This window comes from Camellia sinensis, chromosome 2 (genome assembly GCF_055761805.1).
Source record: "Camellia sinensis isolate YWXY chromosome 2, ASM5576180v1, whole genome shotgun sequence".
NCBI classification, from domain to species: Eukaryota; Viridiplantae; Streptophyta; class Magnoliopsida; order Ericales; family Theaceae; genus Camellia; species Camellia sinensis.
The window spans coordinates 31,096,883-31,110,015 of record NC_138962.1 but is presented as its reverse complement, the minus strand read 5'-3'; the positions used below and the strand labels follow the sequence as shown (position 1 = coordinate 31,110,015).

Sequence of the window (13,133 nt, the reverse complement as noted above, 5' to 3'; positions counted from 1 at the left end):
TTTTTTTTTTTTTGACTATTTTAGTCACAAAAAACAAAATAGATTTTTTAACCTAATAAGACAAAACATCACATCTAACCCATAATCATTATATTCTTCATCTCACAAAAAAGTCAAAAAAACCAAAAATCTTTTCCAAACACTACAACAAAAAGCATTTTTGGCGACGTTTTTTAGCAACCAAATTGAATTTAGTCGCCAATTGTATATTTTTGGCGACAATATACGTGTTGGTCGCCAAAAAATACACTATTAGCAACAAATATCTCAATTGGTCGCCAAAAATGGTTGGCGCCAATTTAATTTTTTGCGCGGGAGCGCTAAAAATGTTTTGGCGACCAAATTAATATATGGCGACGAAACTGCTTGTCGCCAATTGTGACTTTTTGGCGACGAAATTAAAAGTCGCTGAAAGGTGAATGATATTTATGGCAACATAATGATTTTCGTCGCCAATAAATATTTTGGCAAAACGACGTCGTTTTGAAGCTGTCTTTTTTAATTTTTTTTAATGACCTTCAGGTAAATAAACAAGATTGACCTAATATTCATCTCATTCTACAACCTGAAGCGGCACAGCAGAAGACAAAGGGGTATGTCTTCTCTCCCTCTTCTTCGTCTCTCTTTCTCTCTCCCTCTCCCTCTCCCTCTCACTCTCACTCTCTCACACTATCTCATCTTCCTCTCTTTCTTCTTTATCATCAATTTCATTCTCTTGTTCGGCATGGCAGAACACAACACAACATTGATATTGGGACTGATTTTTCCCTCACTCTCTCACACTCTCTTATCTTCCTCTTTTTCTTCTTTGTCATCAACCTAATTTTTCAGACTGATATTCTGATTTTTCGGATTGATATTGTGATTTTCGGGACTGATACATTCTAATTTTTGGACTGATTTTGGAACTGATTTTCGGGACTGGTATATTCTGAATTTCGGACTGATTTTGGAATTGATTTTTGGATTTTGGGACTGATATTTTGATTTTGTATTTTTTGGGAACTGATATTATAATTTTGGGACTGATTTTGGGGCTAATATTTTGATTTTGGGACTAATTTTGGAACACAGGACAACACTTCGTTGTTTGTTTGTTGTTGTTGTTCATTATCAAAGGCTCATAGACAACACTTCGTTGTTCATTTTGATTTTGGGACTGATTTGGGTTCAAAATTCTTTTTTTTTTCTTCATAGATTTATTGTCCTAAAATAATATTCACTAATTAAAAATTTGTTATGAATGTGGTCGTTGAGTATTTTCTTTCTCTCATCAGGCATGCTATAATTGCTTTTCATAGTAAACTTTGATTAAGTGTTCAACGTTCTTTATTGATGCTGTGGTTTTGGCACTTTTATGAAGAAGCTAATTTCTTTACACTACTACAAAAATAATTAAAGATCACACTTGAACAAATGAAATTATCTCATTTTTATTGAAAGTGTGATAAAAAAAATTAGATTGATATTTTAATCACACTTAATTTAAGTGAGTGTGATAATATTTATTTTTAATCTCACTCTTTATATAAGTGTGATTATATCTTCTTTTTTTAATCACATTTTTTAAATAAGTGTGATTGTATGTATTTTTTTAATTTTAATTTCATATAAAATAATTTTCTATGCTCTGATCTTTAAAAATTCAAATCGGCTTTTATTATTATTATTATTCTATTGTGCAGTACTAAGCAGCCCCCCACACACAACACAATACAATTCAATTCATTTTTTTTTTTGAAGATTCCCAAACCTATCCCTCACTCTTCTCTCTTCAAACCCTAACCCTATATCCTTTGATCGGCGGTGATTCTATGAGTAGTAGTGAAAGGCGAGCAACCGCGGCAGTGAGCGACTGAGGTATTCACCAAAAAAAAAAAAAAGAGTAATTGAGGTATTGATATTGATTTTGAAGTCGAAGCAGGTGGGATTTTCAAAGATCTGATTCTGTGAAGTCTAAAATTTGTCTTTCTCATGAACACGGGCACGCGGTTGATTTGATTCATTTGGCGTCGCATTTTCAATGAGTGGAGCAGCAGAGGTATTCTATGCAAGTGAAACAGGAAAATGGGTATGTATATGTTTCTCTATTTGAGTACTTTGTTGCTTTTTTTTTTTTTGTTCTTTTTTTTCAATCGAACACTTCAGTAGTTGAGGGTGTTAGATTATTTCACAATATGTAAAGTGGGAATGATTTGGGACACTATTTTCATGAGGGCAATGCACGATCTCAAGGCTGTTGAGATAGTGCTATTTTGGAAATGGTATGGCTACAGAGGTTGAGCCTGATGAGGTGAGGTACAATGTTTTAGAAATTGAACAAATTTGATGTCATGTTACAAAGTTTTGATGCTTAGTTAGGAGATATCTTTCCCTTGAATGGTTTTCTGAGGCACTAATCTCCAATGAATGAGGCTTTTTTGGCATGATCCGTGGCACATGGCAAGAGCTTAAGAATGGATTATTTGATAAGAATAGGAAATATATTTCCCCAACTTCTGTTGTATGATCAAAGAGGCATGGAGTCAGTGGATTATCTTCTCATCCACTGTAGGGTGGCTAGGATGGTATGGTTTTTGTTATGAGATTGATTGTCTTTCCTTGGGTTTACTGAAATACTGTTTTAGACTTCCTCAAATACTCTGTGAAATATTGGATCACATTTGCCTTGTTTATGTTGGTATGCAAATAAAATAAATTAGGTGAAGATAAAGAACTGATATGTAGATTAAGAAGAGTTTTTTTTTTTTATTATTCTTTTACATGGTTGGGTCATGGAGAGCTTTTTCGATTTTGTAATAACAAGGATACATTGGTATGGATTTTTATTATTTTTATTTTCTATATGTTGTGTATACTTGGGACAATATCTCCTTTTGGTGCCTTCAATAATGAAATGGCTTGTAAAATAAAGAAAAAATGTTCTTGTCAGATCATAGGTCTATATCCAACCAAGTCTGACTTGAAACCTTAATTTTTAATTAAGGACTTTATTGTAATAGTGAGTTTAATTCTCTTTGTTGCATTTTGTTTAATGGATCATTTGTAATATTTAGGTGAACTTGTGTTGGTATACTAAGTTTTTGCCAAGAAATTGATTGTTTTTCTTCTTAGGATATTGGGGTATGTATCTCATTGGTTTCCAATTGGGCAGCTATCTGTTTTTTGGTAACTCTGAGCAAGTGTTGAGATCCAATAAATGAGCAATGATTCTATCTCTTTTGTTTTGGTATATATCTTTATCATTGGAGTCTTTGTCATCTCATTATCTTTTGTTGTCATGTTAATTGATCTTTATTTTTATTTTTTCTGAATGAGACATGTTATTAACTATGCTTCTGGACAGGGATGTGGAAAGAGTTTCACGCAGAATGGTAGGGCATATTGCTCTGTTTACTTTTGTAATAAATGGACCATTTTTTTGAGAACGATGTTATTCTTTGGAAGCAAAGAAGAAAAACTTATTCAACCCCTCCCCCCCCCCCCCAAAAAAAAGAAGAAAAACTCAATTCTCATTTATAAATATAAAATCTTATTAAAACTAATAGACAATTCTATTGCAGTGCAATGCAATGCAGCTTATGTTACTTTTGTATTAGCTCAAAATCTCCAGGTTATTCTCATTTTTTCTTTCTGCTAATAACTCCTCAAATATGATGGTTTTATCTGTTTTGCAACTTGTTGAGAAACAAGCATATTTGATGGTTTTGCCTTTGTTGACTTGTATATCCGGTGTCAACGATTCATTGTATTTGTTTGTTTATCTAGAAGCTAATTTGACTGATTGGGATTGCTTTCCTTTGCGAGTTATTAGCCTTTTGGTTTTTATATTTGAATATATGTTGAATTAATCATTGAAATAAAATTCTTATGAAGTAATAAACCTTAGAATTATTATTTTTAATTAGTTTTTTGGTGAAAGTTTAATGCCCTAAACCTCTCTATTATAAATTTATAGATTTTATTTATAGAAGTCAATGTTTAGGTGAGAAGCAATAAGGCTTTATGATGCTGGACAACCGGCAAGAATAGAACAACTAAAAGAAAATAAAAGAAAGGCCATACAAAATAAAAGAAGGAAAAAGATTGAGATCTACAATTTACCCACAATGATATGGCAAGTTATGTGTCAATTTTTTGTTTGTCACAAACTCAATCTTGCAAGGCCCAATCTCATTGCCATATCATTGTGGGACTTAAATTGTGGGTCTTTAGCATTTCTCATAAAGGAAACTCTAATTCTCTATTCTCAATATCTCAAAATTTAATTCAATATTATAGTCTATGAAACTATTACATAAAAGACCTATTTATAGGCATCCAAAAAAATTCTATTTGATAGTAACCAAAAAGAAAACTATCATAATTAGAGTAATAAAACAATAAAACCTATTAAATTATAAATAAGAGGATATCATCAAAATAAATCTTTAATTTTCATCCTATCTCCTTGTTCCCCATCACCGTGTTAATCAAATAGGCAATGGTTATGGAGCACTCTTTATTAATTAAAACTATTCAACCCTCTTAATTTTTTTGCAATTTTGCAGGTCTTAGCAATCCTAATGCCGTCTGATTACATCCCAGGACATAAGATTATTGTACTGGAACAAGCATTCAACCGAAATCTACTGGGATCATTTCTTCGGGTGAAATATATATCCTCTTGTTCCATTTTTTCTAATTGTTCTATATGAAGAAAAACGTAACAATATTTGCATGCATACTAATGTGGAAAATGCGTTACCTATTACATCAAAATAAGTTGTCGGGGATTATGTTCAAAAATTGCCATTTTCATATCATTTTGATGGGAATTTCTATCAGGATTAATGCATGCAAAGCATTTTGTCCATTTTTGAAAACTTTACATCCTTTCTCGAGCTTAAGATGGTATACTAACATTATATTCACATTTCTACTTGGTTGTTGACACAGACAACCTTTTCAAGCCTAAATCGACTTGTAGGAACAAACGGGACCTCAATTGGATCTCCGGTTAGAAAATTAGAAGGAAAAATGTAAAACACAAGACTTAAAAAGTTCGTTGGGGGGCCGAAGTTTTGAAGTGACCACCGAAACCACCAAAACATGGCACGAACAGTTTTTTCAAGCCTAAATAGACTTGTAGAAACAAATGGGCCCTCGATTGGATCTCCGGTTAGAAAATTAGAAAGAAAATTATAAAATACAAGACTTAAAAGGCCCGTTCGGGGGCCGAAATTGTAAAATGACCACCGAAACCACCGAAACCACCAAAACCACCGAAACTTGGCACGGACAACCTTTTCAAGCCTAAATAGACTTGTAGGAACAAACAGGACCTCGATTGGATTTCCGGTTAAAAAATTAGAAGGAAAAATGTAAAACACACAAGACTTAAAAGGCCCGTTCGGCGGCCGAAATTTCGAAATGACCACTGAAACTCCCGAAACTTGGCACGGAGAGCTTCTTCAAGCCTAAATAGACTTGTAGGAACAAACGGGACCTCGATTGGATCTCTGATTAGAAAATTAGAAGGAAAAATGTAAAACACAAGATTTAAAAAGCCCATTCGGGGGCTGAAATTGCGAAATGACCGCCGAAACCACCGAAACTTAGCACGGACAGCTTGTTCAAGCCTAAATAGACTTGTAGGAACAAATGGTACCTCGATTAGATCTTCGGTTAAAAAATTAAAAGGAAAAATGTAAAACACAAGACTTAAAAGGCCTGCTCGGGGGCCGAAATTTCGAAATGACCATCGAAACCACCGAAACTTGGCACGGATAGCCTTTTCAAGCCTAACTAGACTTGTAGGGACAAACAAGACCACTATTGGATCTCCGGTTAGAAAATTAGAAGGAAAGTTGTAATACACAAGACTTAAAAGATCCGTTCGGGAGCCGAAATTACGAAATGACAACCGAAACCACCAAAACTTGGCATGGACAGCTTGTTCAAACCTAAATAGACTTGTAGGAATAAACGAGACCTCAATTGGATTTCTAGTTAGAAAATTACAAGAAAAAATGTAAAACACAAGACTTAAAAGGCCCGTTCGGGGGCCGAAATTGCAAAATGACCACTGAAACCACCGAAACTTGGCACGGGCAGCTTGTTCAAGCCTAAATAGACTTGTATGAGCAAACAGCACCCGATTGGACTTCCCGTTACAAAATTAAAATCAAAATTGTGAAATTCATATCGAGATTTTTTTTTTTTTTGGTCAATCTAATATTGTTTTTTCTCTTTTCATGTGACAGATTGGCAATGGTGGAAAATAGTTCGGGCTGGATCAGAAGATTTGATTGTGTTTTTGGAAATATTTTGACATAGAATTTTGGTAAATGATTTATAAATTAAATGTTTAGCATCAAAATATTTGGTGTTGTGTTTTTGCAAATATTTTCACATAGGATTTTGGTAAATGACTTGTTGGTTAGATAGTTAGCATCAAAATATTTGGTTGTGTTTTTGAAAATATTTTGACATAGGATTTGGTAATGTATTTATGGGTTTGATGTTAATAGTTTGTAAGTACTTTGGTATGCATGTTTTAGATTGTCAGAGAATTGTAATTATGTGTATTGGGACTTTTCATAGCTATTAATTTTGAATTGTTATGAATGTCTTGCACATGTGTATTATTATTTACATTACATTTGTGTATATATTGTGCATAAGAAAACAGATGTTTTGGATTATTTTGAACAGGAAAATTATTGAAATCAAAATTTGTGTAGTGAATTTTTAGTGACAGGTGGTATTTTGGTCACTGTTAATATATTTGGTGACAACATGTTATTTTTGTCACTAAAAGTTAGTGGTTATTCAAAGAACTTTTAGCGACCAAAACTTACTTGTCACTAAAAATGTGATTTTTAGCGACCAAATTAATTTTGTCATTAAATAGCACTTTTGGTGACGCATTTATTTGTCGCTAAAACTACATAGCCTATCCAAATTTTAACCTTTTAGCGACAAACTGTAATTTTATGGCGACAAAATATATGATTTTTGGCGACCAATTTTGCTTGTCGCTAAATGTATATATACAGTGACAATTTTTAATTTCGTCGCCAATACTTTTAGTGACAAGCCTTTGGCGACCAATTGTATACTTGCCGCTGATTCTTTTGGCGACGAAATTTGTGCTTTTGGCGACTAATTTTTGGGTCACCAAATGTGTTTTTTGTTAAACGAGACTTTTAAGCCTCAAGTTAAAATAACTAAAAAAATCAAAAACGCAAAACGTCAACCCACTTCCAAGCGAACCTTAAAACTCTCTCAACTATTAATAAATATCACTGTATTTCATCATCTATAAATCCATATATTGAATCCTTAAACTATAAAAGTAATACAAATACATTCTTTTTAAAAAAAATCTAAAAAGAATTTGCAGAGTGTTAAAATGATACATATTTATAATTAAGCAAATTAAAATGTATGAATTATAAATAAAAAAATAAAATAATATGCACTAATAATTAAAAGTTTTAGTGTAAATAAAACCTAAAATAAATAATTACAAATAGTGATCTTAACTAAAAGGTTTTGATTACAAATAAACCTAAAATACATATTGATCCCTATAGTTTGAAAAATTATAAATATTTATTTATTTATTTTTATTAAATTTTTTTTTATTTAAAAGAATTAACTAAAAAAAATAAAATTTATAATTGTTCTCCTATATAATAATAAAAATTATATAAATTATTAATTAAAAAATATTTTTAACATCATTAAAAATTGTTAATTAAGAGACATTCATATGGTGTTTATCGGCCTTGAGAAAGCATATGACAGAGTGGCCCGAGATATAATATGGTGGGCGTTAGAGAAGAAAGGGGAGACAAAAGGCTACATTGACGTGATTAGGGACATGTATGAAGGGGTGGTGACCACTATTAGATCGCCAGCTGGAGAAACAAATAAATTTCCTATCACTATAGGGTTACATCAAGGATCTACTTTAAGTCCTTATCTTTTTACTTTAGTTATGGACGAGTTGACGATAAATATTCAGGATGACGTGCCATGGTGTATGCTTTTTGCAGACGATATTGTGTTAGTGGATGAGACTAGAGAAGGAGTTAATACAAAGTTGGAGATTTGGAGAAAAGCTCTTGAATCTAAAGGATTTCGGATAAGCAGAACTAAGACAGAGTACATGGAGTGCAAATTTAGTAACAGTAACAATGAAAGCAGAGGAGAAATGAAGATTGAGAACCAAGAACTACCTAAGAGTGAACATTTTCGTTATTTAGGGTCGATTATCACAATAGTGGGAGAGATTGATGCAGATGTGGCCCATAGAATTAAGGCGGGATAGTGTAAGTGGAGAAGTGCGTCTAGGGTATTGTGCGATAAACGAATACCCATTAGACTAAAAGGTAAGTTTTATAGAACGGCTATTAGACCAGCTATGTTGTATGGGACAGAGTATTGGGCAACCAAGAAACAACATGTAGATAAGATGAGTGTGGCTGAGATGAGGATGTTAAGGTAGATGTGTGGTAAGAATAGACAGGACAGGATTAGGAATGAGTATATATATTCGGGAATAGGTAGGAGTAGCACCGATAGAAGATAAGTCGAGAGAGAATCGTTTGAGATGGTTTGGTCATATTCAACGGTGACCAACAGAGGCAGTAGTGAAGAGATGCGATGCTGTAACAGTAGATGGAAGTGTTAGGGGATGGGGTAGGCCTAGGTTAACGTTGACTAGCATTATAAATAGAGATATGAATCTACTTACTTTGACTAATGAAATGGCCTTTGATAGGGCCGCGTGGAGAAGAAGGATTCATGTAACCGACCCCATTTGATGGGACTTAAGGCTTGATTTGGTTTAGTTTTGGTTTGGTTTATTAAAAATTGTTAATTGACTTGATGATTTATTAATTAAAGAAATGATTTATTATAAAATTAAAAATTTTAAGAATAAAATATAATTTTTAAAATTATAAATAACAATTCATATTTTAATTTTGTTTTTAACGTGGTATATGTGACCATGTCAAGTGTATTGCTCTATCTTCATGCACAGCCCTGGACGTGTCAACTCGTTTCAGACCCATCGCCATTCATCCTCTCTCATTCCCAATTCTCTCTCTCTCTCTCTCCGAACTTCCCATATGCACCTTTCTGCAACCCCTCCCCTACAATGTCCCTCACCTTCTTCCTCCTATGGCTCTTCACCGTGCCCTTCACTTCCCATGCCTTCTCTGCCCCACCCAGAGGTAACCCCATTCCCTCTCTCTCTCTCTCTCTCTCTCTCTCTCATGGTTTTCCCAATGCAGGTTTCCTCCTAAGCTGTGGCTCATCAACCAAGCTAACACTAGGCCGCCTCGACTACATCCCCGACGAAGGTTTCATCTCCGTCGGCAACAAATCAGCCCTAAAACAACCCAATCTCCTTCCCATTCTCTCCACATTGCGCTACTTCCCCGACGCTTCTGCTCGAAAATTCTGCTACAAACTCCCGGCGATTAAGGGCGAGAAGTTTCTCGTGAAGACGATCTACTACTACGGAGGATTCGACGGCGGGGATTCACCGCCGGTATTCGATCAGATAATCGACGGCACGAAATGGAGCACGGTGAACACGACGGAGGATTTTCGGAATGGGCTTAGCTCGTTTTATGAGATTGTTGTGACTGCTCATGCGAAGACTTTGAGTGTGTGTTTGGCCAGGAATGAGAAGACGAAGTCGAGTCCGTTCGTTTCGGCGATTGAATTGCATCATTTGGAAGGGTCTCTGTATAATTCGACTGATTTTGGGAAGAATGCTCTCATTACTGTTGCCAGAAATAGCTTTGGATATCATGGGGATACCATTAGGTATGGTAACTTGTCGTAAATGAATCTATTTGTTTTGTGTTTGTATTTTTTTTTTTGTTGTGAAAAAACTCTCTTCTTACATAATTTTTCCATAGAATTTATGATCATTGAAACTTAAGCTATTTTGATATGCATTTTGTTTTAGATTTTATTTTATGTACAATTTTTTTATTAGAAAGTTGTCTTGAGTTTGATATGAATTTGAAGATATCTTGAGTTGTGAGCAAAAACATTAGGGTTTCAGAAGGCAATCTTACAATTGAGTTTGGTGAGAACATAATTAATGCTGTTTGAATTTTAGATTTGTGGAGGTAAAAGAAAAGAAAAGAGAAGAGGATAAAATGAAATGAAGGAAACTATTGGGTTGGATTAGAAAAATTAGAAAGAAAAAAAAAAAATAGTTGTTTGTTGATTTTTTTTTGGTTACTGATAAAAAATAAGTTGAAGTAATTTCATTTTTTTCCTTAACAGATTCACAATCCAAATATAAGAAAAAATTGCAAGTAGAGGGAATTTATATGATGATGTTACCTCATTGAAAATGGTAATAATCACTTTTTTCAGAAAAAGAAAAAGAAAAAGAAAAAGAAAAAGAAAAACACAGTTAAGCAATACCCTATTCATAATGCCACTTTTTTACATAGCTTAAATGTAGGCTTATGAAGAACTCAACATTTATCTCTTTATGGGCTCTGCATCTAAATTTTAATCTATGTACAGAAATGCTTGATTGATTTCTGATTTCTGATATTGAACATTGAACACATCAAACTAGTTTTCCAGATGACCAATTCAACCGGTTCTGGCAACCATTCAATGATGACAATCCTGCTGTAGAAAGCCACTCTAACATCACCACTTCAGGGTTTTGGAACATGCCACCAGCAAAGGCATTTGCAAGCGCAATCACAACAAGCCGAGGGAAGAAACTCACTGTCCGATGGCCACCATATTCGCTCCCAAAAGGCAACTATTACATTGCACTTTATTTCCAAGACAACAGGACCCCAAGCCCATATAGCTGGAGAGTTTTTAGTGTCTCTGTCAATGGCAAGGACTTTTATGCCAATGTCAATGTCACTTCAAATGGTGTGACCATCTATGGCACTGAGTGGCCTCTTTCCGGGCAGACTGAGATTGTCATGACTCCGGCAAGTGATGCCCGGGTTGGGCCTGTGATCAATGCTGGCGAGATCTTTCAGATTTTGCCCCTCGGCAAAAGGACTCTTACTAGAGATGGTGCCCAAGTTTGTTTAATTTATTTCAGGTTAAATACACCGTTGGTCCCCATAATACCTACTCTGTCATTTTGGTCTCTAATATTTTAATTGTGTCAATTTAGTCCCTGATTTATTAAATTGGCGTTTAAAATGGTTCGCAGCGTTGTTTTTGTCCAAATTTTATGACAAAAACAGTGGTCTTTCTATCCAAATCAGGACAAAATTTAGATGGAAACAGCGCTGGGATTATTTAAACATAAATTGGGAACCAAATTAACGCTTGTTTGGTGTAGCTTCTTGCAAGCTAAAAGCAAGTAATCAAAAAACAAAAGCTAAATGCAGCCCTCACCTAGCTTCCCTATAATTTGCTTTTTTCAGCTTATTTTTGCCTCATAAGTTGTAATCAGAAGTTATACCAAACATTTTGGCACATAACTCCAAAATATATAATAATGATAATAATAATAAAAGAAGAAGAAGCTAGAAGCAACCTCATAAGCTGCACCAAACAGTCATACAATTGAAATCGGGTACCAAAGTGAAACAAAGCTTATACTTGGGACTGGTATAGTATTTAACCCATTTGTTTGTGTCCTTCACAATAACATCAATGGATTTTTTTTTTTTTCGGTTGAGTTTGGTTATTTGGGTATTTTGCAGTGATGGCTATAGAAGATTTAGCAAGAGGCTTTAACAACCCGCCTCCGGATTGGCATGGTGATCCATGTCTACCTGTGAACAACGCATGGAATGGAGTCGCATGTTCTGATAAAGGAGATTTTGCGCGAGTCATTTCTATGTAAGTTGATTAAATTTACTAAAAACCAAGATGAGCAATCATGATGCAGATAATGAATATTTATGTATGAGGTTTAATTTTGATTCGGTTATAACTCGAGTGCTTTGCTTTTTGGTATGTGAAGTAATCTAACAAGTGTCGGGCTCACTGGGGACTTGTCTGAGAGCATAGACCGTTTAACTGCACTTAAGAATCTGTGAGTACTTGGCCCTGTTTATCGAGTAATTATTTCGTGTTCTGGAACATTCCAAATCACTTATGGTCGCCACATTGAAACTAGCTGACCTGGATCAATGCTGATGTGGTGGTTCAGAACACTGAATAATTTTGCATGACACTGTATTTCTGTTCATTGAAATGTTTTGCATACAGTTGGCTTGGAGGCAATAAACTCTCAGGTTCAATCCCAGAAATGGGCTCTTTGAAGGCCCTAGAGACCTTGTAAGTTCAACAACAAATGTTTCGTTTCCACTCTCTGCTCTTATTTCTGTTTTCTTAAATTATCAGCAACACCTGAGTCGGCTTTGTTTGTGTTCTGACAAAGGCATTTGGAGGGTAACCAGTTCCAAGGACCGATTCCCAAGTCATTAGGCCAACTTCCTCTACTCCGGGAAGTGTATGTTTCTACCACTGATAAAAGCCATTTTACAATGAAATCATATATAATCCGGTTGCTTTAATTGTAGCTTACTTGGTGGATGGCATGCTTTTGTTTGCAGATTTCTCCAAAACAACAAGCTTGATGGTAGCATACCTGGCTCCCTAACGAAGAAAAATGGCATAAACATTCAGTAAGAACAAATCTCCACTTTGGATTATACATTTCCTATTAAAAACTCATTCCAATGCATCCTTGACTATGTTGCTTGATAGAGCTATTTTTATGGGTTACCTCGGCTACTCATGCCAAGCTTGCATGATTATTTAGCTTTTAATCCATAATGCTTTTGCTTCAGGGTGTCCCCGGGAAATCGTCTTTCACAGGCAGCATAATGCTTAAGGGAGGAGCAACCGATTTTTCTAAACCGGTTTTGAGGTGATTGGGAAGTTTTAGGCTCAAACGAGATCATAAGCTTGGATGAGGGAGAATACAACCATAGAGGGTTGGCAGAGAGATATACATAAACCCCAATTCAACTGTTTGAATTGGAATGGTCCGTACTATTTTTACATTGTAAATTATGCAATTTTAGCATCATAGTGCTGATCAGTCAACAATTTTGAAGACACAAATTTGTGGTAATGAGTGCTCAATCTAACTTATTACCTAAAATTTACTTTCA

At 34.7% G+C, this 13,133-nt stretch overlaps 2 protein-coding genes across 13 annotated transcripts; both read left to right on the top strand.

Moving 5' to 3' along the window:
* The first annotated feature begins 1,734 nt into the window (after nucleotides 1-1,734).
* LOC114288720 (uncharacterized protein At4g17910) lies at nucleotides 1,735-6,509 on the top strand. 11 transcript variants are annotated; one of them, XM_082914023.1, is made up of 6 exons: nucleotides 1,735-2,071; nucleotides 3,155-3,229; nucleotides 3,347-3,374; nucleotides 3,564-3,613; nucleotides 4,551-4,649; nucleotides 6,246-6,509. In XM_082914023.1, the coding sequence occupies exons 2-6, from the start codon at nucleotides 3,200-3,202 to the stop codon at nucleotides 6,264-6,266; spliced, it is 228 nt and encodes a 75-aa protein (XP_082770149.1). In that variant the 5' UTR covers nucleotides 1,735-2,071; nucleotides 3,155-3,199; the 3' UTR covers nucleotides 6,267-6,509. The 11 variants fall into 11 exon arrangements, 6 of the variants coding, with proteins under 6 accessions (XP_082770149.1, XP_082770148.1, XP_028088098.2 ...); XM_082914022.1 differs by having other exon boundaries at nucleotides 3,115-3,229; XM_028232297.2 differs by lacking the exon at nucleotides 3,155-3,229.
* A 2,531-nt stretch (nucleotides 6,510-9,040) lies between these two features.
* On the top strand, nucleotides 9,041-13,133 carry LOC114288763 (putative LRR receptor-like serine/threonine-protein kinase At1g67720). Of its 2 annotated transcripts, none has more exons than XM_082914018.1 (9): nucleotides 9,041-9,230; nucleotides 9,291-9,831; nucleotides 10,607-10,797; nucleotides 11,712-11,850; nucleotides 11,975-12,046; nucleotides 12,223-12,291; nucleotides 12,395-12,466; nucleotides 12,570-12,641; nucleotides 12,807-13,133. In XM_082914018.1, exons 1-9 carry the CDS (start codon nucleotides 9,155-9,157, stop codon nucleotides 12,841-12,843), a joined length of 1,269 nt encoding a protein of 422 aa, XP_082770144.1. In that variant the 5' UTR covers nucleotides 9,041-9,154; the 3' UTR covers nucleotides 12,844-13,133. The 2 variants fall into 2 exon arrangements, with proteins under 2 accessions (XP_082770144.1, XP_028088152.2); XM_028232351.2 differs by having other exon boundaries at nucleotides 9,042-9,230; nucleotides 10,607-11,070.